The 26,393-nt window shown below is 42.3% G+C and overlaps 1 protein-coding gene across 1 annotated transcript in view; it reads right to left on the bottom strand.

Annotated features, from left to right (window-relative positions):
• Positions 1-25,535, bottom strand: part of LOC124776519 (RNA demethylase ALKBH5-like) — a 116,681-nt gene extending 91,146 nt beyond the window's left edge. The window contains exons 1-2 of the mRNA XM_047251547.1: positions 25,365-25,535; positions 24,506-24,715 (exon numbers count right to left, since the gene is read on the bottom strand). Coding sequence (XP_047107503.1) covers positions 24,506-24,715; positions 25,365-25,468 — 314 coding nt within the window. The 5' untranslated portion in view covers positions 25,469-25,535. The remainder of the gene's footprint in view (positions 1-24,505; positions 24,716-25,364) is intronic.
• Between the last annotated feature and the right edge of the window lie 858 nt (positions 25,536-26,393).

Here is a 26,393-nt window from a genome sequence, read left to right on the forward strand (position 1 = left end):
GTTTCAGTCACACACAGTTTCTACTGAGATTTATTGTATAAAGTCTGGAATGAATGAGTGAATTTTATGAAGTTGCAGATTGGTGTTGTTTCAAAGACAAAAATAATCCAAAATATCATAGCAATATGTATGTGTAAAAGAGCAAAACTGTTGGTAATGAAGCTATAGATTCTAGGACACCAGGACTGTATCCTGTAACAGCTGTATGCTGATAAAACTACAAAGTGCCTTTGTATGCACAACAGAGAAAATACAATGAAACATTACTGCAATATAAATTTAATTCCACAAATACCGAAGACAGGCCTGTTTCAAATCATGATTATGTTTCGAAAAAGGACAGTTTATTTTGTTGCAAAGCCATCAATCTGATTAAATGATGTACACTTAACAACTGTTTGTCTGCAAACTTATGCTTAAAGGGCTGCACAGATACGAATGTCCACAGTAATAACCACTTAGCAGATAAAAGACTACTATGATGCTGACACTCACAGGTAACTGCAATAGTAATTACTACATGTTTAAAGTTAAGACATGTGTCAATATTGCAATTTTCGTCGCTCTGCATTGCGTGAAACTGATAAATGTGATTGCTTGAATTGGCACCATACGCCATGTGATGGGGTAGCTGGGAATTGACAGTCTACAGATGTGGATTACATCTCTGACCAATGACTGACTGCAGTTTACAATTTGTGAACTTACTACAACCTCAGGCAAAACTTTGTAGCACTTGATTCATCAGCTGAAAAAAGCAATTGTACATAGGAGTAAAGACTGCTGAAGAGAGTCGCGAATGAATCGCGTGAGGTACTCAGGTGCGAATAGCCAGAGTTATAATGTTGCGTACTGTGTGTGGGTAAAAGAGTAACCTCAAATCTGCGAGTATGCAAGTATGCTAGTATGCACAAGAGACTGCTTTTGCAGTCACAATACTGCGGGCCAGTCAACCGGTTGCAGACAAGCGTCTGGAAGGAACAGAGATGAGCGAAGTGCACAACTGCTTGGGAGATGCATCATGCAAGCCTTTATAAAAACCAGCAAAACCAGCATTGGCACTGCTGCATATTCTGATCCCACTTTGGCTCTGATGCACAACCTGTGTTAAGCCATGTACAGACTAGGCCAATGAACTGCAGTCAATGGATTCAGCTGAACGTTTATCGCCACTGCATTGGCATTTGGCCACTCATCCTCACCATAGGGGTTAGGGCTGAGGGATCTGGCCAAGCAGAATCACAGTTGGCTCTGATAACTTGCCAACATTGTTCTCATTTTGTTATTCTTATAAAGTAGTGTTTTAATTGCAATTTTACCGGCAGACATCATGAGGAAAGAAGAAGATTTAGAGTTATCACATGTGCAGGATTGATTTTACTGCAAGGAGACGATCATTAGGAAAAGAAGAGGAAGAAATGATAACAATGGATGACCTCTGTTTTAAAAAGAAGGGAACAGTGTGGTGGGACAAAATTGTTTGGCCTTAAAGCTGACTTGGAGTATATGAAATTTGATAATTTTTTCCAAATGAAATCTACATATTGTTACTGAATTACGTGTAAGCCTTAAATTTCCTAAGAAGACACTTCTTTTAGGAGAGCTGCAGAAAAATTAATGGTCATTTCCAGTTTTGTTTGTTTTTCTTTGTCATTCACACACAAAAAAAAGGATGCCAAAATGACCCACGTTTTTTCCACACCACTTACATTACTTTCTAACAGCTCACTTATCTCCCTCTAAGCATCTCATCTTTTCAGTTTTTTTTTTTTTCACAGTTTGTAGGATCCCATAAACATTCTCATTCATGATAAAACTCCTATCAGCTTTAATGTTGTCTCTGTATTCCATTCCATACTCTAGTGTTTTTAAACAAAATAATACACACCTTTTTGAAAGACACAACAAGTCGCTACTAAGTCAACTGTTTGACTGTTTCCTTTTCATGAGTCATGATCGGCCATGTATTAATGAATAAATTGGAGCTTTTGAATCTACATCTACATGATTACTATGCTATTCACAATAAAGTGCCTGGCAGAGCGTTCAATGAACCACCTTCAAGCTCTCTATCTATAGTTCCATTCTCAAACGGCACGCGGGAGAAACAAGCACTTAAATTTTTCTGTGCGAGCCCTGATTTCTCTTATTTTATTGTGATGATCATTTCTCCCTATGTAGGTGGGTGCCAACAGAATGTTTTCGCAATCAGAGGAGAAAACTGGTGATTGAAATTTCATGAGAAGATCCTGTCGTTTTAATTATTGCCACTCCAATTCACGTATCATGTCTGTGGCACTATCTCCCCTATTTCGAGATAATACAAAATGAGCTGCCCTTCTTTGTACTCTTCCGATGTCATCCGTCAGTCCCACCTGCTGCGGATCCCACACCGCACAGCAATACTCCAGAATAGGGCAGACAAGCGTGGTGTAAGCATTCTGTTTAGTAGACCTGTTGCAACCTCTAAGTGTTCTGCCATTGAATCCTAGCCTTTGGTTTGCTCTACCCACAACATTATCTATGTGATCGTTCCAATTTAGGTTATTTGTAATTGTACTCCCTAAGTTCACATTTTTCTTTACTCAGGGTCAACTGCCACTTTTCGCACCATACAGATACCTTATCTAAATCAGTTTGCAATTTGTATTGGTCATCTGATGACATCACAAGATGGTAAATGACAGCATCATCTGCAAACAATCTAACACAGCTGCTGAGATTGTCTCCTATGTTGTTAATATAGATCAGGAGCAACAGATGGCCTATAACACTTCCTTGTGGAATGCTGGATATTACTTCTGTTTTACTCTATGACTTTCCATCTGTTACTACGAACTGTAACCTTTCTGAAAGGAAATCAAAAATCCAGTCGCACAACTGAGGCGATATTCCATAGGCACGCAGTTTGGCTAGAAGACGCTTGTGAGGAACTGTGTCGAAAGCCTTCTGGAAATCTAAAAATATGGAATCAATTTGGCATCCGCTGTTGATTGCACTCGTTACTTCACGAGTATAAAGAGCTAGTTGTGTTTCGCAAGAACGATATTTTCTGAATCCGTGCTGACTGTGTGTCAATAAATCGTACATCATAATGTTCGAATACAGAATATGTTCCAAAACCCTACTGCAAATTGACGTTAGTGATATGGGCCTGTAATTCGAAAGATTACTCCTACTTCCCTTTTTGGGTATTGGTGTGACTTGAGCGATTTTCCAGTCTTTAGGTACAGATCTTTCTGTAAGCGAATGGTTGTATATAATTGCTAAATATGGAGCTATTGTATCAGCATACTCAGAGGAATCTGACTGGTATACAATCTGGACCAGGAACCTTGCTTTTATTAAGTGATTTAAGCTGCTTTGCAACACCGAGGATACCTACTTCTATGTTTGCCATCCTGGCAGTTGTTCATCATTGGAATTCAGGAATATTTGCTTCATCTTCTTCGATGAACGCGTTTCGGAAAACCATGTTTAATAATTCTGCTTTTGCGGCACTGTCATCAGTGACTTCACCGTTGTTATCGCGCAGTGAAGGTATTGATTGAAATCTTGCCACTGGTGCACTTTATGTATGACCAGAATCTCTCTGGGTTTTCTGCCAAATTTCGAGACAGAGTTTCGTTATGGAAATTATTAAAAGCACCTCGCATTGAAGTACGCGCTGTATTTAGAACTTCCATAAAACTTTGCCAGTCTTGGGGATTTCGCGTTATTTTAAATTTGGCATGCTTTTTTCGGTGCTTCTGCTACAGCGATCTAACACATTGTGTACCATGGGGGTCAGTACCATCACTTATTAATTTAAGTGGTATATATCTCTGAACTGCTGTCGACACTATCTCTTTGAAATCATTCCACAAACTTTCTACGCTTAAATGATCAGATCGGAAGGAGTGAAGACTGTCTCTTAAAAAGGCACTAAGAGCATTTTTATCAGCTTTTTTTAAATAGATGAACTTTGCATTCCTTTTTGATGGTTGTGGGTGTTACAGCATTCAGCAACTGCCTTTTGGTCACTAATTCCTGTATTCATCATGATACTTACTATTCGTCCAGGACTATTTGTTACAGACGTCAAGTATGCTTTCTCAACCATTTACGCTTCATGTGGGCTCATGAACTAATTGTTCAAAATAATTTTCCGTGAAACCATTCAGTACAATTTCAGATGACTTTTATACCTGCCACCAACTTTAAACATATAATTTTTCCAGCATATTGAGGGTACATTGAAGTCACCACCGACTATAATTGTATGAGTGGGCTACATATTTGAAATGAGACTCAAGTTTTCTTTGAACTTTCAGCAACTGTATCTTCCAAGTTGGGGGGGAGGGGGGGGGGGGTTGCTAAAACAATCCAATTAATAGTTTATTCTCACTGTCAAGTATAACCTCTACCCATACTACTACGCAGGAACTATCTACTTCAATTTCGCTACAAGGCAAACTACTTCTGACAGCAATAAATACTCCACCACCAACTGTATTTAATCTATCCTTTCTGAACACTGTTAGATTGTTTGACAAAATTTCGGCTGAACTTATTTCCGGCTTTAGGCAACTTCCTGTACCTATAACTATTTGAGCTTCAGCGCTTTCTATTAGTGCTTGGAGCTCTGGTTCTTTCCCAACACAACTACGACAATTTACAACTACAATACCAATCGTTTCTGCAACTACCTTACTGTGTTTTACCTGTCCTCTTTTAGACAGACGCCGTTTCTGTGGTTCTCTGAGACCCTCTAACCTAAAAAACTGCCCAGTCCCTTCCACACAGCCCCCGCTACCTGTTTCACCGCTTCCTGTGTGTAGTGGACTCCTGACCCAATTCAGATCCTCCACTCGGCTCTGCACCGAAGGACCACAGTTGGTTCTATCGACGATGCTGCAGATGGTGAGCTCTGCCTTAACCTCACACGCAAGACTGGCAGTCTTCACCATTTCCACTAGCCGCCTGAAATCAGAGAGAATTTCCTCCGATCCAAAGCAACACACATCATTGGTACTGACATGAGCCACCACCTGTAGTTGGCTGCACGTTGCACTCTTCATGGCATCCAGAAGCACCCTTCCACATCTGGAATGACTCCTCACGGTATGCACACGGAGTGCACACTGGCTTCCTTCTCCTCCTCCTCCTCCTCAGCAACCATGTTCCTAAGGGACCCTATCACGCGCGTAATGTTGGAGCTCCCAACTACCAGCAATCCCACCCTCTGAATGCCCAGACCTCGTGGGCCGAGAAGCTTCCGCTGGAACAGGGTGGACGACTGCATCCGGCTCATAGACATCGTCAGCCACAGATAATGCACAAAACTTGTTCGTCAAACAAACCAGGGAGGCCCTACTATGGGGCCCTTCGAAAGTTTTTCACTGCCTGCCAGACTTTGGAATCATCTCCCACTCCACCACGGGTGAGGAGTCAACCTCAGTGCAGGCAGTTCCCGGGGCAGCCACAGCAGTGGACTGATCAGGGAACACATGGGATGTGCTTGATGTTCCTTGCATCACTGCGTCCGACTCCCCCCCCCCCCCCCCCCCCCCCCGCTTCCCCACAGTGATGCTCCTTGGCAACAGCCTCAAACTGTGTGACGGAAGCCAACGCAGCCTGGAGTTGTGAGCGAAGGGTCACCAACTCAGCTCGCATCTGTGCACAGCAATCACAGTTCCTATCCATTACTGCACTCATTCCTGTTTGAAGCTTGTAAAAATATGTAACAAACAAAAGGTGTACTCTGCTTATTAGCAGCACGAATTTGAAGTGCTCTCTCGCCAACAGTTCAAACGACACTGAGCTACACTATCCAAACGTAAGAATGTTTTTGTCAGACACCTTCCTGTCACATAAATTATTGTGCAAATCTCTTTAGGATCTATGACTAGAGCCTAAAAAATGTGTTATCCATTAGAAGTTGTGCACACAATAAATTCACTGGGCAGGTCTTATAGGAGTGCCCTGCCCATAATTAGTTTTCTGGGTTAGGGAAATTTTTGATGAAGTTGTGATTTCATGAAATTAGTTATAGCATGGATTTGATTATGCGGGAAGCAGGCTGACAAAGAGCGGGCAGTGTGAGGTCTTTCGATAGGTGGGAAGATCCATGAATGGCAAGGGTTTGACTACAAGGGAGGTAAGTAGGCAGACAGACATGAGAGCCAAGTGTTGCAGAGAGGGAGGCAGTGACACCAGCCGACAGACTTGCTGGAGGAGTCTGCCAACTACGAGGAAGCAGATAATGTAATTGGAGCTGTGTGGCTGCAGGGGCTTTGCTGGTGCCAAGAATTGCATGGCTGGAAGGCGTTGCGAGCAGAGAGGCAGTGCAGAAGGCAGCACAGACTGCAGAGATTTTTAAATAAGTTGGGAAAACTTGTTGGTACAGCATGTTGCAAAACAAACAGGTAGAAGCAAGTGTTAGTAATGTCGTGCACGTGTGTCCTCCACCGACTCTCCACATTTCCTGTCCCTTTATGACATGGGCCCTGCTTGTCACTGTTGATGCCACCTCCCTTTACACAAACATCCCTAATGCCCATGGCCTTACCGCTGTTGGACACTTTTTCCCAACGCTCGACGGATTCCAAACCAACAACCTCCTTCCTAGTCACCATGTACAACTATATCCTCACCCATAATTATTTCTCCTTTGAAGCCATTGCCTACAGAAAATTCAGAGTACAGCTATAGGCACCCACATGGCACCATCCTGCGCCAAGCTATTCATGGGCTATCTAGAGGAATCCTTCCTAAACACCCAGAATCCTAAGCCCCTCACTTGGTTCAGGTTCACTGATGACATCTTTGTGATTAGGATCGAGGGTGAGTGAGGACACCCTATCCACATTCCTCCAGAACCTCAACAGTTCTCCCCCATCTGCTTCAACTGGTTGTACTTAACCCAACAAGCCACCTTCCTTGATGTTGGCCTCCACCTCAAAGATGAGTACATCAGTGCCTCTGCCCATATCAAACCTACTAACACCAGCAACACCTCCACTTGGACAGCTGCCACCTATTCCATACCAAGAAGTCCCTTCCATATACACTAGCCGTCTGTGGTTGTTGCATCTGCAGTGACATGTGGTACATATCCCATGCCGTATCTTTCGGTCTTCCGCCACCTTCCAAAATCTCACCATTCAGCCTCAGAGAAGCATTCCCGCTGTAACTTAATACCATCTAGGGCTGGAGCAACTGACTTACATTTTCCACCAGGGTTGTGACTACCTCTTGTCACACCCTCAAATGAGAAATGCCCAGCCCCTATCCTTCCCACCCCCCTCACAGTGTTATTCTGCTGTCCACCGAACCTACACAATATACTCATCCATCCCTACACAACCCCTGCTCCCAACCTCCTTACCTCATGGCTCATATCCTTGTAATAGACCTAGATGCAAGACCGGTCCCATACATCCTCTCACCACTACCTACTCCAAACCAGTCACTAACATCACCTATCCCGTCAAAGGCACTACCTGTGAAACCAGTCATGTGATCTACACGCTCAGCAGTATTCTATGTGGGCATGACAATCAACAAGCTGTCTGTCCACATGAATGGCCACTGACAAACTGTGGCCATGAAAAAAATTGTCCACCTCGTTGCTGAGCACGCTGCACAACACAACATCCTCCATTTCAATGACTGCTTCACAGCCTGTGCCACATGGACCTTCCCTGTAATATATCCTACGTTCCCATAACCCTCCTGGCCTTAACTGTTAGTCACTGTCCTCACCCATCCAGCCCTTTCCCTGTTCGCATTCCAGCACTACACAACCCTCATTTCGCCAACACATCCAGCCTTTTTACTTCTCTCCTTTTCCACTACCTCCCCCCCCCCCCCCACTTCACCCCTGCCCTCCTTCTAACCTCCTGACTGCACCTAGCTGTCCTAACCTCTTTCCACCTCGTCCCTGCATGCTCCCCAGCAGCACTTCACTGTCCTCCACCCTACTTTACTATCTCTCCCACTCCCCGGCCCAGCCTCCACCTTACCCCCACCCAGTTGCTACTACCATCAGTGTGTGTGTGTGTGTGTGTGTGTGTGTGTGTGTGTTCTCACAACGGCCTTCTCGGCCGATATTTATGACAGTCTTTTTGTTGTGCCTATTTGTGACTCAGCATCTCTGCTATACAGTGAGCAACAACTTTCCTTTTCATATTTACACACTCCGAATTTAACTGTGCATTATCAAGGTGCTGGAGATCATAGTAGTAAAATTGTTGCATAACAGCAGCTGCACAGATTGTTTAAACTACCTTCAAATTTGCAGTCCACCACTTTTACATAAATAAATGCATATATTGAACATAATAAAAGATGTCCAATTTAATTTGAGTACCAGTAGAATATGGGTGCATATTCAGTGTGCCTCCACCATCATATTTTCTTATGGCTTTATATGTTTGCATTGTAAAATAAAATCTAGTTTTTTTTTCCTTTAGAACAGGGTCTTTCTAATGGAAATGGTTTAAAAGAATTTATAGAAGATTGTAAAAGTTGGCTAACAATAATCATTTTTGGCATTTTTACAAAAACTGTCAACTTTGAACTCAATTTTCAAACAACTGGAAAGCAATAGGAGAATGAAATTTTATTTTCTAAGACTTTGCATTGGTAGGTTATCACATGCAAAGTTTCAAGTTTATCCCGTAATTAGTTCTGGAGATATAAAAAGCTAAGCTTCACTTTTTCTCCAGCATCTATCTTTTTTGGCTAATTTGTTTCAAAATACTGATATGAAAGTTGCCCAAAGAATATTTCTTTTTATTATTTCACTTAACAGAGGGCAAAAAGTTGTACAGGAAGGTTAAGTTTTTTTTCTTTCAAGAATATTGCTGGACAAGATATGTCTCAAAGCTGCCGAAAACTCAGGTGCTCTGTAAACACCTGTGCTTTGAGGACAAACAAATGACTATATTTCTGCAATTATTATATTGGCAAAAGTAAAACTCTACACATTTTCAATGGGAACATATGTGACAAAATCCGTGTTGGTCCTGTGGGGACTTTTCCTGAAATTAGGCCACTTGGCATGAAATGGCCCACTTATAACTTACAAAATTCCTGACAATCCCACACATGAATTATTGAATTTTTTCTTTTTTTTCAATCAATAAGGTATTATCTGGTACTTTAGATGAAGGTGGCACATCTTATTTTAAAGCAAACTTTGATGTGTTAGATTAACTAGGGAGCAAGTTACAACAGTAAAAGCCACCTTAATGAGTTTTGATTATACAGGAATTTCTAAAGAGAGAAATGGACAGATCATTACATAAGGAATGAAAGCCTCTGTTAACATACAATACAATCTAGGAATAGCTTTGATTCATCAATGAGAAGCTAATGTCTATTTTTAATGAGCTTGAACAGGAACTGATCTAATTATAGTAATTGTAAACGCACAAAAAGGTATTTTACAGCTGCATCTAATTAATCCTGTGCAAGTAGCAAATATCTGGAGCTGACGAAAGGTGACAAAGGTAAGAGACTCCCAATAGCATTTACAGCGGACAATGGTTAACAGTTGTGTAAAGTAATTGACGTTTGTGTGTTCACTGCTAGTAACATTTAAGTTGCGTATTAAAAATTCCTCTTATACACAAGGGTGTATTTAATACCTATACATTTTGGCCACTTCCTGTTGAGTTAGATGCGAGGGATACACTTATTTACATACAATGGATATCTCTCCTATGGGTGCATTTTCTCTGGGGTTTTGGCAGATATTTGCAAATTCGATTTTACAACATGTAGCTGAAGTCATCTCAAACAAATTCCACTGGTCACGTTTCACAGCGTCCAGCATCAATGGAGAGTGACAGTGTTTCCCAATACAAACAAAATGATTTTTAAATCAGAATTGTGTGTTTCATTCAATAGAACGGTCCCACATTACCATTGCGCAGTATTCGTTTTGTTGCAACGTCAACCGTAACAGTAAAATATAAGGAATTATCAGAACTCCAGCAGCAGCTGAGTAGTGCTGATCATGGTGGTAGAGCCAGCACAGCTCAGGACTGTGCTGTCACTGCTGGAGTACTGGTAATTCTTTGTGTTGTACTGCCCCTGTTAATACACACTGATAAAACGAACATCACACTTCACTAATTAAGGATCGCTCTGTCGATTGGGCACGTTAAATTCCACTTTGAACATAATTTCGTCTGTAATGGGAACTAACCAATGTTTTTTCACTGGCCGTGTACCTCCTTCCTGGTGGAATGACTGGAACTGATCGGCTGTCGAACCGCATCCGTCTAGTAGGCTCTCCTCATGCATGGTTGTTTACATCTTTGGTCAGGTTTAGTGACATCTCTGAACAGTCAAAGGGACTGTCTCTGTGATAGAACATCCACAGTCAACATCTATCTTCAGGAGTTCTGGGAACTGGAGTAATGCAAAACATTTTTTTGGTGTGTGTAGTAACTAGATTCTATCTGTAATGGCAGGTAATGAAATTGAAATAACCTTAGGTGTTTACCTGTCTTTAACAAATTCTCTTGTGACTCAACTGATAGCATTGAGGAACTCTCACTATGTACTTTTCCAATTCTCCTAATATTTGTCAGGGTTTTTCCCTTGTTACCTAAAAAGCTGTATGGTTCTGTCCCTATTGCATGGACTTTAATCTTTGCAGTATCACCAAACTTTAAACTGTCTTCAACTGAAGAGTGACATTTATTTTTTTCACTATGGGAAAGTTTGCATTCTAAATTGCATTGAGGGCTCTAATACGGAAATATCAGTGATATGGTCAATCAACATTTAATACAGCTACGCAACACTGGAAGCATAAAGAAACCCACGATGATGACAGTAGCCTACTGTGTCCAATTCACTCTAAGCAGCTTGCTTTGTTCTTTTTTGGGAAGCACATCAAAACTGGTATGCAGTAACTTGAGGAAAGATCAGTATTTACTTCCCATTAAGCAACAGTTGTAACACAGGGGTTAACAGAACTTTGAGTCAGTAGCTGAACACTACTCTATAACCCTGTAGAGGGGAATGATTTGTTATGAAATGAAGTTATCTGGAACTCTACCCTTAATGAAGGTGGGATTCGATTGCCAAACTACATGAGGTGCTTTTAAGTCTCAAATACAAAGGAATGACTAGGGGAGTCACTTGATTAGGTCTATGAGGGTTTCTTAAATCAAGTGGTTTTATTGGAACTACTTTTTGCTAAATTTCTTTTCCTTACTAGAGGATTACTATGAGAAGAGGATCTACATTCAAATCTGAATTCATAATCTGCAAACCATTGTGAGGTGAGTGCAAATGGTACGTCCCATATTGTACCAGTTATTAGGGTTTTCTTCCTGTTCCTTAAACGAGCGCAGAAAGAATGAGTGACTGAATGCATACTACATGTAGTAATTATTCTAATCTAATCCTCAAAATCCCTATGTCAGCGAACGTAAGGGATTTCAGTATATGCTAGAATCTACATTGTCTTGCATGCTATTTTACTTCAGTAAAATTTATTTTCCTGTTGATACTAAGCTTCAGAACACATTCTTCTCAACAGAGAAGGCAATTTCTGTTCCGTACTGGATGACCACCTAGGTAGTTTATAATTTTATTTGAATGTGTACAAGCATATTCATTCTCTCTCTCTCTCTCTCTCTCTCTCTCTCTCTCTCTCTCTCTCTCACACACACACACACACACACACACACACACACACACACACTCTCTATGCAACAGGAAATTTGAGCTCTTTAAGCAATAGTTGAATATCCAAAATTTTGACACTTACAAAAACTCAACGTTTGACACACAAACCCAATTACAGTAGATCTGCCTTGCTGCAATACGACTGTGCAACGCTGTGGTATCGATAGTTACGATGCCATGGCATAGGTGCAAGTTCGTAGGTTGGCACTACGAAACCGACGACAGCGCCTTCTAGGCCCGCTGTGCAGCTCTATGAGCGCCACTCTGGATTCAGCCCATCTGATTCAGAGCCAAAGACCAAGCAACTTAGTTTCTACTTTATACGGGGCTAGCCATTACAGACTTTGTTGCTTCAGTTATTTCAATGATAGTTTGTCCAACTACTAGTAGCTGTTAGCGTTGATGCCTGTGCGACTTCACACCTACATGCTCATCTCATCCAAAGTAAGTACAATTGATGTACTAAAGTATCGTGTTGAGATATACTAAAACCACTTTTAATTGCAGTACCACGGGTTCTACATCACCTGCTCCTCCTAGCTTCCTACATTTGGTCTACCTTTCAGTTTACAGGAGCAGATCCACCCGCTGCCTTCCAGGTGGGATACAAAAAGTGCTGCTTTAGTTTTGTCCCTTTGCCTGTGTGCGTCTGCGTATGAATGCTTCCCCTATTTGCTCTAAGGCTTTCATTTGTGTAAACCATGGCTTCGCCACAGGAACAGGGTTCGCTGTCCAATCTTGTACATTTTCAGGCTCAGCAAATGACGCAGCTGCTTGCTGCTATAAATTGACTAGTCACAGTACAAACCGCAGTTACTTCGGCACCTTCGCCGCCGCCACCAGTACCACTGCCGACACCTCCAGCGCCGCCATTTTGCGCCTTCAATCTTGACATTGAATGCTGGCCAGAATACATTGCCCAGCTAGAGGCACACTTCGCAGCATACAACATACCAGGTACAGAGCGGCTTGCCTTTCTCATTGCCAACATGGGTGTTGTGTTATACCATGTGCTTGTAAAACTGTTTCCCACCACCTGCCCAAAAACTAAAACTTATGATTAAGTGCTTGATGCTTTGAACTCCCACTTCTGTGACAGTGTAAATGTGGTAGCTGCACACTACAAATTCTTTTGTCTCCGGCGTGGCCATAATCAGTCCAATAAATCTTGGTTAGCGGACCTTCAGGGTCTAACTTCTGATTGTGACTTTAATTGCCCGTGTGGACGCTCATATGCGGATATAATCATTAGAGACGCTATTGCACTGAATGTGGCGGATCACTGCATCCGTGAACAAATCATCAGATTTAAAAACCCATCTTTGCAGGAAGTAGTGGACTTGCTAGACAGAAAAGATATATTAGACATGACTAATTCCACGTTCAACGTGGCCCCGGGTGTGTGTACTGTTAGCACGGCACAACACGTGCCCTCCTGCCCAGCCCCAGCACGGCAAGCCACACCGCTCGCGTGCAACTAAACAAGTTTCCCATCAGGCACCTACTCAGAAACTGAAATACTGTCCGCACTGCTTTTGTGCCCAATTGCGGGACAGTTGCCCATCCCGTCAAGCACAGTGTTATTTTTGTAATAAGAAAGAACATGTGCAAGCTTTGTGTAGTAAGAGAATCTCTAATTCCCAACTTGTCTCCCGTTCAAATGACTCACGTGGGTGTCACTGCAATGGAAACCGCCATGCTCATAATTCACATCAGCCTATGGACGTTAATGCCATTTATTCAAAGCCTTCTGCTTCACGTGCTTCTGCAGCTCATTGTGTGACTCGAGTTTTCCCAGACACTTCCTCTCGCATTCAGCAATATGAGAGAAAACTTTTTGTGACTTTGAACATTTGTGGACGTTCTGTTCGCATGCAGCTGGACACTGGTGCATCAGTTTTCTTTACTGAACAAATCAACGTATGACTTGCTTGGTTCGCCCCCGCTTCGTCGTCCACATTCCACGTTGGCTGCATTTACTGGACAGGAAATCTCAGTGCTCGGCATGTATAGTTTGCAAGCCACGTATGTTGCAACGATACATATAGTGTCTTTCCATGTGCTCCGCTCTAGTGATGCTACAAACATGTTTGGCATGGAGGCATTTGAACTTTTTGGCCTCACAATTCAGGCAATGCTAGTGACCATGCAGGCTGTGTTGCCGCACTATACGATGATTTTGCTGAACTCTTTTGTGATGGCCTTGGTTGATCCACAGACTTTGCAGCGCATGTTGTAGTTAAAGACAATGCCATGGCTGTTTTCCGTCGCGCAAGCCCGGTACCACACGCACTGGGTGATGTCGTAGCTGCTGAACTTGTGCATTTGCAAGACAGTGGTGTCACTGAACCTGTTTCTGCTTCGCATTGGGTTTCCCCTATAGTGTGTGTGTGAAGAAACCAAACAGTCGTCTCCGTATTTGTGCTGACTAAGTCTACAGTAATTCCCTAGACAGTAATAGCAATGTTTCCCTTACCGCGTCCTGAAGACATTTTTGATAAGCTTGGTGCGGGAAAATTCTTTTCCATGATTGACTTGCGGGACGCATACTTCCAGATTCCACTCGACGAACAGTCGCAGCGCTATTTTGTGATCAACACCCACCTTGGATTATTTAAGTTTCACTGCCTTCCATTCGGTTGTGCTTCAGCTCCTGCTATTTTTCAGTCTTATTTGCAGCAGTTGTGTGCCACTGTCCCTGGTTGTTCCAATTATCTGGACGATATAGTTGTATCAGGTCGCACCCCTGGCAAAACATTTGGAGAATTTGCTTGCTTTATTTACTGTACTTTTGCAGGCAGGACTAAAGTGTAACAGAGACAACTGCAAATATTTTCAAACTGAGATTCAGTATTTAGGACATATGATTAACGGTCAGGGTATCCACCCCTCGCCGTCACATCTCAGTGTGATTAGAGACATGCCAGCACCCACGCACTTTAAAGAATTTCAGTCTGCATTGGGCAAAATTACATATTATAGTTGGTTTATACCAAATGCAGCGCAGATTGCAGCACTTTTGCATTGCATTCGGCACAAAAACGTTCCTTGTGTGTGGTCTTTGGAGTTTGACGCTGCTTTCCACAAGCTCAAGTCTGCTTTGTTGAGTGATCACTGTTGGATTCCTTTCGATCCCTCCAAACCAATTGTTTTGGCTGTCGATGCATCTTCTCACGACATTGGAGCGGTTCTCTCGCACTGCATTAATTCTGTCGATCGCCCGATTGCTTTTGGGTCTAAGTTGCTCAATTCTGCCCAGCAAAACTATTCTCAAATCAAGAAAGAAGCTTTAGCTATTGTATATGGAGTGACGAAGTTTCATGATTTTTTTGTACGGTCAAAAGTTCTATTCGGTCACTGACCATAAGCCTTTGACGTCATCGTTCCACCCATTAGAGCCAGTTCCAGCCCATAATGCACAAAAGTTGCAATGTTGGTCTTTGTTTTTGTCTTACTACAATTACAAAATCTTGTTTCAGCCTACGGCCCAGCATGGCAATGCTGATGCTTTGTCTCGTCTGCCTATCGGTCCTGACGAGGTGTTTGATTCTTCTGAACTGTCCTGCATGTTTATTGATTCGCAAAATAAGGAAATCAGCTGATGGTTTTCCGGTGGACTTTCGTCGCATTGCTTCCACGACAGCCGCCAATACTTCTTTGCAGATTCTTTTGCAGTATCTTCGTACTCAATGGCTTCCATCTGCTATGCAGATTCGTGATCCACTCATTCGACGTTACTTTGCGCAACGTCACAACTTGTCTGTACACCACGGTGTTATCTTGTTATGAACTCACAATGATCAGTCTTGTGTGGTTGTACCTTGTTCGTTGGAGTCTGAAATCCTCCGATTGCTGCACGCTGGTCATTGGGGTATTGTGCGGACGAAGCATTTAGCGGGGGTATTGTGCGGACGAAGCATTTAGCGCGTCGTCACTGCACTTGGGTCGGCATTGATACACAAATTGAGAATTTGCTTGCTAATTGTCACTCTCGTGCGGAGCATCAATCTGCTCCCCGCCAACACTTATTTCCGTGGCCAACTCCCACTGCGCCTTGGCAGCACATTCATATTGATTTTGCGGGTCCTTTCTGGGACACCCACTGGCTGATAGTTATTGATGCGTACAGCAACTTTCCTTTTGTTGTGCCTATGTCTTCTACTATATCTGCGAGTACTATTCGGGCTTTGACGCCTATTTTCTGTATTAAGGACCTTAAGTTATTGTCTCCAACAATGGCCCCCAATTTCTGTCCTCCGAGTTTGAAGCGATCTGTGCTGCAAATGGCATTCGCCATCTGACCTCAGCCCCGTACCACCCCCAGTCGAACGGTGAGGCTGAATGTTTTGTGCATACATTGAAGTCACAGATGAGCAAGTTGCGCCCCTTGCACTCTCGTGAGCATGTGCTTTGGCCTTTCCTTGCTTCACATTGTTCCCAGACGTGCGGCATCCATTCCCCAGCGGAATTGCTACATGGCCGTGCCCATCGGTCACTCCTGCAGCTTTTGCACCCGCCGCCATGCACTCCTGCTGCTTCGCCTCGTTCTGGCTTGGCGCTGCAGATTTGGTGTTCTATCGAGTTTTCTCTGGCAGGCAGCGCTGGGAGCAGGGGCGCATTCTTCGCCAGCTTGGGCGCGCCTTATTTGTCACTTCTGGTCCCTCCAGCACTGTCAAGCGACACCAGAACCAGATCAGTTTGTGCCATTCTTGGTTTTCTGCCACTGGTTGTTTTCTGGCAGAATTGGAGGCTTCGCGGCATCTGCAGCCTCAGCCCATGACTCCACCGACGGAGGCTCAATCATGGGCACGCCTGCCATCGTTGCCACTGCAGGTCTGGTCACCTGCAATGGACGGGCACCTCTTGCCAGCCCCATGGCCCCACCTCCAGCTGCAGTCTTGTTCCTCTGCGGTGCCGGAACCGATGGACGCGGAGGCTGCCGTCACGCTGCCACCCACGGAGATCGCTGCTCCGCCTCCTCATCCAAGCATACCCAGGGGCGGTGCGCAGCCTGGGCAGGTTTTCCACGGGGCATTTTCCTCGCCCCCTCGCAAGCAATTAGGGGACACGAGTGGTCAGTGCGCCCCGGTAGTTCCTCTAACCGCCCCCTCAGTTACGCCACCCCTGGTCCCTCCAACTGCCATCGGAAGCCCTACTCAACGACGGTGCGTTGTTTCAGAGGGGAGGGACGTGGTATCGATAGCTACGATGCTACGGCATAGGTGCAAGTTCGTAGGTTGGCACTACGAAACCGACTACAGTGCCCTCTAGCCGGCGCTGTGCATCTCTACAAGCGCCACTCTGGATTCAGCCCATTTGATTCCGAGCTGACGACCAAGCAACTCAGTTTCTACTTCATAGGGAGCTAGCCATTATGGACTTTGTTACTTCAGTGATGGCTTGTCCAACTACTAGTAGCTGACAGCGTTGATGTCTGTGCGGCTCCGCACCTACGTGCTAATCTCAGCCAAAGTTAAGTACAATTGATGTACTCAAGTATCGTGTTGATATATACTAAAACCACTTAATTGCAGTACCATGTGTTCCACCTCACCTGCTCCTCCTAGCTTCCTACATTCGGCCTATCCTTCAATTTACAGCAGAAGACCCACTTGCCGCCTTCCAGGCGGAATTGGAAAAAAATTTCAATTTTCTTTAACGAACAAGTTAACTTCTTCAATTTTTGTGATCTCTGTGAAAACCACATTCACTTGCCTTTCCTGCAATTCTCTGGGTTCAATTTTCACTATTTTACGACAGACAATGCCCTTAACAAAATTTTGAGTGTGATGTATTTCAATCTGTTGTGGGTTACAGCCCCCTTACCTGTAATTTAGAAAAAAATATGTGTGGTGTATCCATCTCAACCAGTAAAATGATTGTTTGAAATAGGCTGGTTCTAGACACTTGGCACTTGCTTCTTACGCACTGTTTCCACGGCAACAACTCTAAATTGGAAACCTTTTGTGCTTTTACTAACATTAATATTATACACACTTCAAAAAAATGTTTTGCATCACCCCAGTTGCCAGAACTCCTGAAGGTAGACGTTGGCTGTGGATATCACAGACACAGTCCCTTTGACTGTTCAGAGATGTCACTAAACCCGACCAAAGATGTAAATAACGAAGCATGAGCAGCGCCTATTACACAGAAGGGATCCGACAGCCGATCAGTTCTAGTCATTCCAACAGGAAGGAGGTACACGGATAGTGTTGTCTATACTTCAACCACGCCTAGACGGTCGATACCGCGTTTCGTTCGCGTCCGCATTGTTACTTTGTGCCAGGAAGGGCTCTCAACAAGGGAAGTGTTCAGGCACCTCTGAGTGAACCGAAGCAATGTTGTTCGGACATAGAGGAGTTACAAGAGAGACAGCAACTGTTGACGACATGCCTCACTCAGGCCACCCAAGGGCTACCACTGCAGAGGATGACTGCTACCTACCGATTATGGCTCGGAGGAACCCTGACAGCAATGCCACCATGTCGAATAATGCTTTTCGTGCAGCCACAGGATATCATGTTATGACTCAAACTGTGCACAATAGGCTGTATGATGCGCCACTTCACTCCCGACATCCACGGCAAGGTCCATCTTTGCAACCAAGACACCATGCAGCACGGTACAGATGGGCCAAACAACATGCCAATGAACTGCTCAGGATTAGCATCACTTTCTCTTCAACCAACCGTCGGAGATGTGTTTGGAGGCAACCTGGTCAGGCTGAATGCCTTGACACACTGTCCAGCAGGTGCAGCAAGGTGGAGGTTCCCTGTTGTTTTGGGGTGGCATTATGTGGGGCCGACGTACGCCACTGGTGGTCATGGAAGGCATTGTAATGGTTGTATGATACGTGAATGCCATCCTCCGACAGATAGTGCAACCATATCGGCAGCATATTGGAGAAGCATTCGTCTTCATGGACGACATTTCGCACCCCCATCGTGCACGTATTGTGAATGACTTCCTCCAGGGTAACGACTTCGCTCGACTAGAGTGGCCAGCGTGTTCTCCAGACATGAACCCTATTGAACATGGCTGGGATAGATTGAAAAGAGCTGTTTATGGACGACGTGGTCCTCCAACCACTCTGAAGGATATACAACGAATCGCCGTTGGGAGTGGGACAGTCTGGACCAGCAGTGCCTTGATGAACTTGGGGTAGTATGCCACGATGAATACAGGCATGCATCAATGCAAGAGGACATGCTACTGGGTATTAAGAGGTACCAGTGTGTACAGCAATCTGGACCACCACCTCTGAAGGTCTCGCTGTATGGTGGTACGCCATGCAATATGTGGTTTTCATGAGCAATAAAAAGGGGCGGAAATCATGCTTATGTTGATCTCTATTCCAATTTTCTGTACAGGTTCTGGAACTCTCAAAACCGAGGTGACACAAAACTTTTTTTTTTTTAATATGTGTATTATTTAATTTCATGGAAGTACCACCAAGATGAGCTCCCCTCTATTGGCTGGATGTTCTTACCAGCAGATAACACCACGAGAGAAGTGAGATGAGCCACTGCATACCCAAGAGCTGCTGGTATGGGAAGAATCCAAAATATTTTTTCTAACCTACTAAAACTGAGATGATACATGCATCACATGGGCTATCCTTTTTTCCCTTATGTGTTTGTACAGGGTGAGGCATAAAAGATGAACGGTTTTCAGATGAACAATACATCATTAGGAGTGCTTCAAAACAATTTTTAATTACAGAATAACACTCAATGTTGCCATTTAACAAAATTAATGGTTGAAAACAATGTCTCCCAGGTGACAGCCAGTTTCAGCAATGCACTTCTCAAGGCGCTCTCTGAAGTTGGTTTCAACTCTCTGCAACATGCCTCTGTCTATTTGGACGATTTCAACACGAACAGCTTCCTTCAATTCTTCAAGTGTACGTGGTTTATGCACTTACAAACGTGATCTGAAGTAATCCCACAAAAAGTAGTCACACATGGATAGGTCAGGGGAATGAGGAGGCCAATGAATGTCCCCGAACCGGGAAATAACTCTACCACGAAAAATAGTCTTAATTGCTTCCATAGTCAATCTTCCCATGTGATCTGGCGCTCCATCCTGCTGAAACCACACTCACTGGATAGGAAATACATGTTGTTCTTAATTCAGGTACGAAGAATTCAGTGATCACCTCTCTATATCGTTCAGAGGTTACGGTTACAGTGTTCCGTTCTTGTCTTGGAAAAAGTATGGACCAATAACATCTGTACCTGTCACAGCACACCAAACAGTCACCTTGGTACTATGTAATGGTTTCTCAAGCAGCACTTTTGGGTTTTCACTGGCCCAATAACGACAGTTCTGCTGATTTACCATTCCATTCAAATGGCAATGAGCTTCATATCTGATAAGCAAAATAATGTCATTTTGCTCAAATATGGCCTCCATTTCTCAGGCAAAATTTACCCGCTGTTCATAATCCATTGGGTTTAATTTCTGCACAATGGCCATTTTGTAGGAATGAAATTTTAGGTTAGTATGCAAAATATGCCTTACCAAGCGATTACTGAGGCGCAGCTCAGCCAAGTGTCTTCTAGCAGATCGGCCAGGACTACAGAGTATGGCTTGCCGAACTCTTTCCACATTTTCTTGTGTCTGAACTGCGCAAAGTGCTCCTGGAGGTTTTTGTTCATAACTGTTCCTCATGTTTGAAATGATTCTACCCAACATAAAATGGTGTTACGAGTGGGAATACTATCATGTCTAGCGAGATTGAAATCGCGAAACTCACGCCGCACTGCAACAACAGACTCACTATTGCGCACAAAACTATCGTAGATAAACACATGATGTTGCAGAGTCCACAGCCTTGACTAAACAAAATGGCAGGAGCTACCGATTACGTTACCATATCGCCCCCCCCCCCCCCCCCACTCCGACGGCCTGACCTGAATACTAGCTGTTCTAAAAACGTCCGTCCTTTCTGCCTCACCCTATACCAACAATGTTATGTAGGCAACTGCACAAAAATCACTACTCTTGAGACACTGCGAGAACAGAATTCACAGAGCTCATGGTGAAGAGGGGCTGACAGTGTTCAGCATCTTCAGGTTCTAGAATACAAGATAGTATCCTGCTGACATTTTACGCAAAACAGAAGTGCACACAAAATACACTGAGCTGGGGGCTTGTATCAGTAATTAACCCTATAAGTGACACTGGTAAATATATGGTTTCTTCCAGTTCAACTAACAGATGGAGTGTGGGAAGAAGGACTGACTGAATACCTCTGTGCATGCAGAAATTTTTCTAATCTTATCCTCACGACCCCTGTGTGAGCGATACATAGGGGGATGCAATATATCCCTAGAGTAATCATATAAAGCCGGTTCTTGAAACTTTGTGAATAGACTTTCTCGGGATACTTTATTTCTGTCTTGAAGAGTCTGCCAGTGCAGTTCCTTCAGTATCTCTACAACACTCTTCCACACACTGAGCAAACCTGTGACCATTCATACTGCCCTTCTCTGTCTATGTTCAACATCCCCTGTTAGTTCTGTCTGGTACGGGTCCCACACAAGTGAGCAATATTCTAGGATGATACGCACAAGTGAGTTGTAAGCAATCTCTTTTGCAGAATGATTGCACTTCTACCGTATTCTACCAATAAACCAACATCTACCACCTGCTTTACCCATGACAAACTATGTGATCATTCCATTTCATATCTGTACGAAATATTAAAATATTATACCCAGGTATTTGTATGAGTTGGCCAAATGCACAGTGACTCATTGATATAATAGTCATAGGATACTATGCTTTTTGGTTTTGTGAAGTGCACAATTTCACTTTTCTAAACATTTAGAGCAAGTTGCCAATCTCTACACCATGTTGAAATCACAAAGATCTGACTGAATACTTATGCAGTCTCTCTCAGTAGTCCATTACAGATAACTGCACTATCTGCAAAAAGCCTGATTTTACTATTAATATTGTCTGCAAGGTCATCAATATACAGCATGAACAGCAAAGATCTCAACACACTTCCGTCGGACAAACACAAAGTTACTTCTACATCTGACGATGACTCTCCATCCAAGATAACATGCTGTGTCCTCCCTATCAAAGGTCCTCAATCCAGTCACAAATATCACTTCGTATCCCATAAGACTGCACTTTCGAGAATAAACATAGGTGCGGTACTCAGTCAAATGCTTTTCAAAAATCAAGAAACACTGCATCTAATTGGCTGCCTTGAGCCATAGCTTTCAGTATGTCATTCTGTCCAAGATACGTCATTATGTTTGAGCTCAGAATATGTTCTAAGATTCTACAACAAATTGATGTCAAGGGTATTGGACAGTAGTTTCGTGGATCACTTCTACTGCCCTTCTTGTAGACAGGGGTGGCCTGTGCTTTTTTCCAAGAACTGGGCACAGTTTTTTGTTCAAGGGATCTACAATAGATTATAGTAAGAAGGGCCAACTCAGCCATAAATTTGGTATAGAATCTGAAAGGGATTCCACCGGAGCCTGGAGCTTTGTTCAATTTTAACAATTTCAGCTGTTTCTCAACACCCTGGCACTAATACTTATTTCAGTCAACTTTTCAGTGGTTTGGGGATTCAATTGTGGCAATTCTTCTTTGTAAAGGAACAATGGAGTTCAGCATTTCAGCTTTTGCTTTGCTACCCTCAATTTTCAGTTTCTGTCTCATTCGTTAGGGACTGGATGCTAACTTTGGTGCCACTAACAACCTTTACATACGTCCAGAATTTCTTTGGATATTGTGATGTGTCAATTGGCAATATTCTACTATGGTATTCATTGATGGCATCATGCATTGCTCTCTTTGACAGACAAACATGTTTCATTCAGCATATCTCTATCTACAGCACTACACTTTGTTTCATATCTATTACATAGTGATCTCTGTTTGTTTAGAAGTTTCTTTACAGTGCCTATATACTATGGGGGTTCCCTCCCATTATGAACTATTCTACTGGGTACATATCTATCCATTGCATGGTCAACTATTCTTTTACACCTGAGCCACAATTCTTCTACATGCTCCTGCCCTGTGGAAATCCTCAAAGAGGTCAGGTCTATTTTTCACCATTAGATCCAATACATTTCCATCATAAGTGGGGTTCTGAACACTTTTCAGAGAAGGCATTCAGTAATGTTTCACAGGATTACTCATCATCACGCCCACCACTAACAAAACGGTAATTTTCCCAATTTATTGTTGGATGATTAAAGTCTCCATTAACGATTACAGTACAACTGGGGAACTTGTGTACAAGTGAACTGAGGTTTTCTCCAAAGTTTCCTGTTACATCAGGAGATGAGTCCAGTGGGCAATGGAGGGATCCAATCATTTTATGCCCATACCTGATACTGAGTCTTGCCCAAACAATCTCACATTCAGCTTCCATTTCTATCTCTGTGGATGAAACTTTTGTCTACTGCAACCAATACACCACCTCCATTTCCCATTTGCCTATACTTTCGATATACGCTTAAAATTATGATGTGTAACTGATTTTCTTCTGATTCTTTGGTACGAATATTTATCACCCCATTCCTGATGGTAGACACACAATACACTTAGCACAGGTTTACTCACTGTTATTCCCAAAGAGGATTACTGGCCTGTATTTCATTGTTATGCTGAAAAACAAATCTTTGTCACCTAAAGGACTTAAAAGAAAATTAATATGCTATTGAATGTAATAGTAGAAACAGATAACTTCATTTTACCATTCAGATAATTTGAATTTTCACTCCCAAATGCTACCACAATATGGGTATCTACACAGCCCACACTTCTGTCGAGCTGACGGTAATTTATTTACAACTTAGTTTGTTCCTCATCTATCTTGACTTGCTCCTCCAAACTTTATTTCTTTTCCCATTTCTTAACTGCTCACATCATTTTGATTATTTTTTTTCCTATCACTTTGCCTATATCTAGCTGCTTCTCATCTTCTGCCTTTCACGATCTTTTGTTTCCACGACTATGTTGAAATAGAGAAAAGATGAGCAAATATCCAGCCTAGTCTTCCTAAGACTGTACCTTTGTGCTAACCTAAACTGTCCAAAAACATTACATATTAACTATTCATTTTAAAAGGATGTAAATAGCTGTTTCTACTTTGGAATAACAGTCGACTGTTTCCAGTTACAACCAACCTCAGCTTTCAACATTACACCAGGATGCCAACATTACTGTAGCCATATTGTTCTCTTGTTAACTGTTCCCTGTGATTAAGATCACAATGAGGTGACACCCACTTCACAGTATATGTAACTAATAATACAGTTTCATTCATCAGTATATAAACACACTGAACACGAAGGCATCTATTAGCTAAGTCTGATTGTATTGATTTATCGGCTTAAGTGCATAATGATTTCTAACTGTAAACTAAATTGTTACACAAGTAACTAAGAACTAAAAATGAAAGAATTTGTGACAATCAACTGTACATATGGTTATAGGTAAGCTCCAATATATTGACGGATACTGACAATCCACAAATTGTCCTTTCAGGAAGTTTTCACAAAACACCGGACAATGAAAGAAAGGCAGTATTAATGATCTTCAAACCAGGAAAGCAGATACAATCTTTTCCATATTCCAACTAGAACACTTTTAAAATTTGAATAAAACAGTCATTCCTCTATCCCCAGTTACACGAAATGGAAAATTAGATGGCAGGTACTGCATGAGGAATTTTACAATAAATGTAACTACCAAACTGCACTCAGCGAAACTTATTAAAGTGAATTAAAGGTATATTCACAACAAGATGTATTGCACACTTCATACTCACTTGTTCCGTAATGGTGCCCTGTCAACAGTACAGGGTTTGTACTTTCCTTTGTCTGCCAATTCGACCACTTCATCAATTTTATTTTCAATGGCAGTGCACTGATCATTATCAAACAATCTTCTCTGCTGAATCCCTGTATGAATTTGCTTCAAGAGCACTAAATTTTCATCCACATTGTATGGTGAGTAATGATATGATGGGCTAATATATCTGCAAAAAGAAACAAGTGGTATCACCACTCTTGCAAGCCGTTGAAAATCCATAAAAACACAAATATTTGTCCGTGTCTCCTTTCAGAGTCCCACATAATTTAACATTGCAGTTTAAAACAAATTTATGCGAAAACATTTCTCATTGACATAGTAACAACTACATTTTTGGCATTATTACTACTGGTTACAGCAGTCGATTGTTGGGGAAACAGATTTCATATAAAAGAAAAATTCACTTTTACTTAAACTTGCCCGCAATAACAAGCGAGTTTTTTTTAAAGCCTGACAAGTCTCGTAAACGCTGTTCCCTTCGATGTAATGTACTCGACTGAATTTATGGCCCACAACTTCATCAATACTTCTTTCCAACCGTAAATGTCAACCATTTTTAAACAACTATTAAGGAATATTATTTTGCACTACTGTACATAGTTTAAGCGCAAAATATGTCACCGAATCTGTTGCTTCTACGACAGAACACGCTATATTACATACAGTCACGAACAGTGTAATGCGTTAGTTACAGCAACTCGCAAAACTAAATTAAGCCGACTGCTGGAAGTATTCAGTATAACAACAAATCAACTACATCGTTACAGTTACATTCAAGAATATCTTAAAGAGGTAAGTGAAATGACAAAACTGACTTCTTTTCTTTTTGCTGAGATTTCAAACTTTTCTGTTTCAGCTGCAACTTTTGCCTCAAATCCGTATAGCCAGCTGCCATGATATTTTTGCATCTATTGCGCATCCACTATATTCACCATTGCTTCAAAGCATGGTTTCGTGATAGTCTGCCGTCCAGGAGAAATAGTATCTCTGATTTGTGAGAGTATATCAGACGGCAAACCAAAACATCGAAGGCATAGATGAGTATTTAATTATCCAGTAGAAGGCCGGAAAATTACCTAGTCCAAGACATTAGAATTACTTCCTATAATGGAAATTCCCCAAATGCCAGGGGGAAAAAACTAGTGCCTATTGCAATTTAGCCATTCAGAACAGTGGACTTGATTTATTTATTCAGCCGTGGTACAATTTACAGTGTATAGATGTAGTCAGTGGCTATTACATTGATTGTTATCATAATGACATATCATTCATAATATTTTAAAAATTTTATAGTTGTTACAATTAAGGCCAATTCACACTGGCCGTCACGTCACGTCACACCACCGTCACGTCAGGGTGTATTCACAACGTCCTTCCCGTCACGTCGCGTCAAATCGCATATCCCAGTACCAAAAGGTGAACTTGAGATGATGAGTTACCATCCGTGATACAAACAGTCGGAGTATAGTGTCGGAATTGAGGAACTAACAGCGATATAGTTTATTAATGCCCAAAGCAGTTTAAATCTTGATCAGTTTTGTGTAGTAAAGTGCTGAGAAGTGAAACAACATTTTAAAGTATTAACATTTATTTGCTGGCAATATATATATATATATATATATATATATATATATATATATATATATATATACACCTCAAATGATATTTATAAAGGAATAAATAGAATACATTTACCTTCTCCATTATAATTTTTCTCTTATGTTACTAATCACGTCACCAACATTTGTATTTTTCTCCTTCATTGTAACCGACTTTACCACTTAAAATGTTGTTTAATGAAAACTGCTTCATCGACTTATGTTCTTATTTATATACAGAGTGGG

The sequence above is a fragment of the Schistocerca piceifrons genome, chromosome 2, assembly GCF_021461385.2.
Source record: "Schistocerca piceifrons isolate TAMUIC-IGC-003096 chromosome 2, iqSchPice1.1, whole genome shotgun sequence".
Taxonomy (NCBI): domain Eukaryota; kingdom Metazoa; phylum Arthropoda; class Insecta; order Orthoptera; family Acrididae; genus Schistocerca; species Schistocerca piceifrons.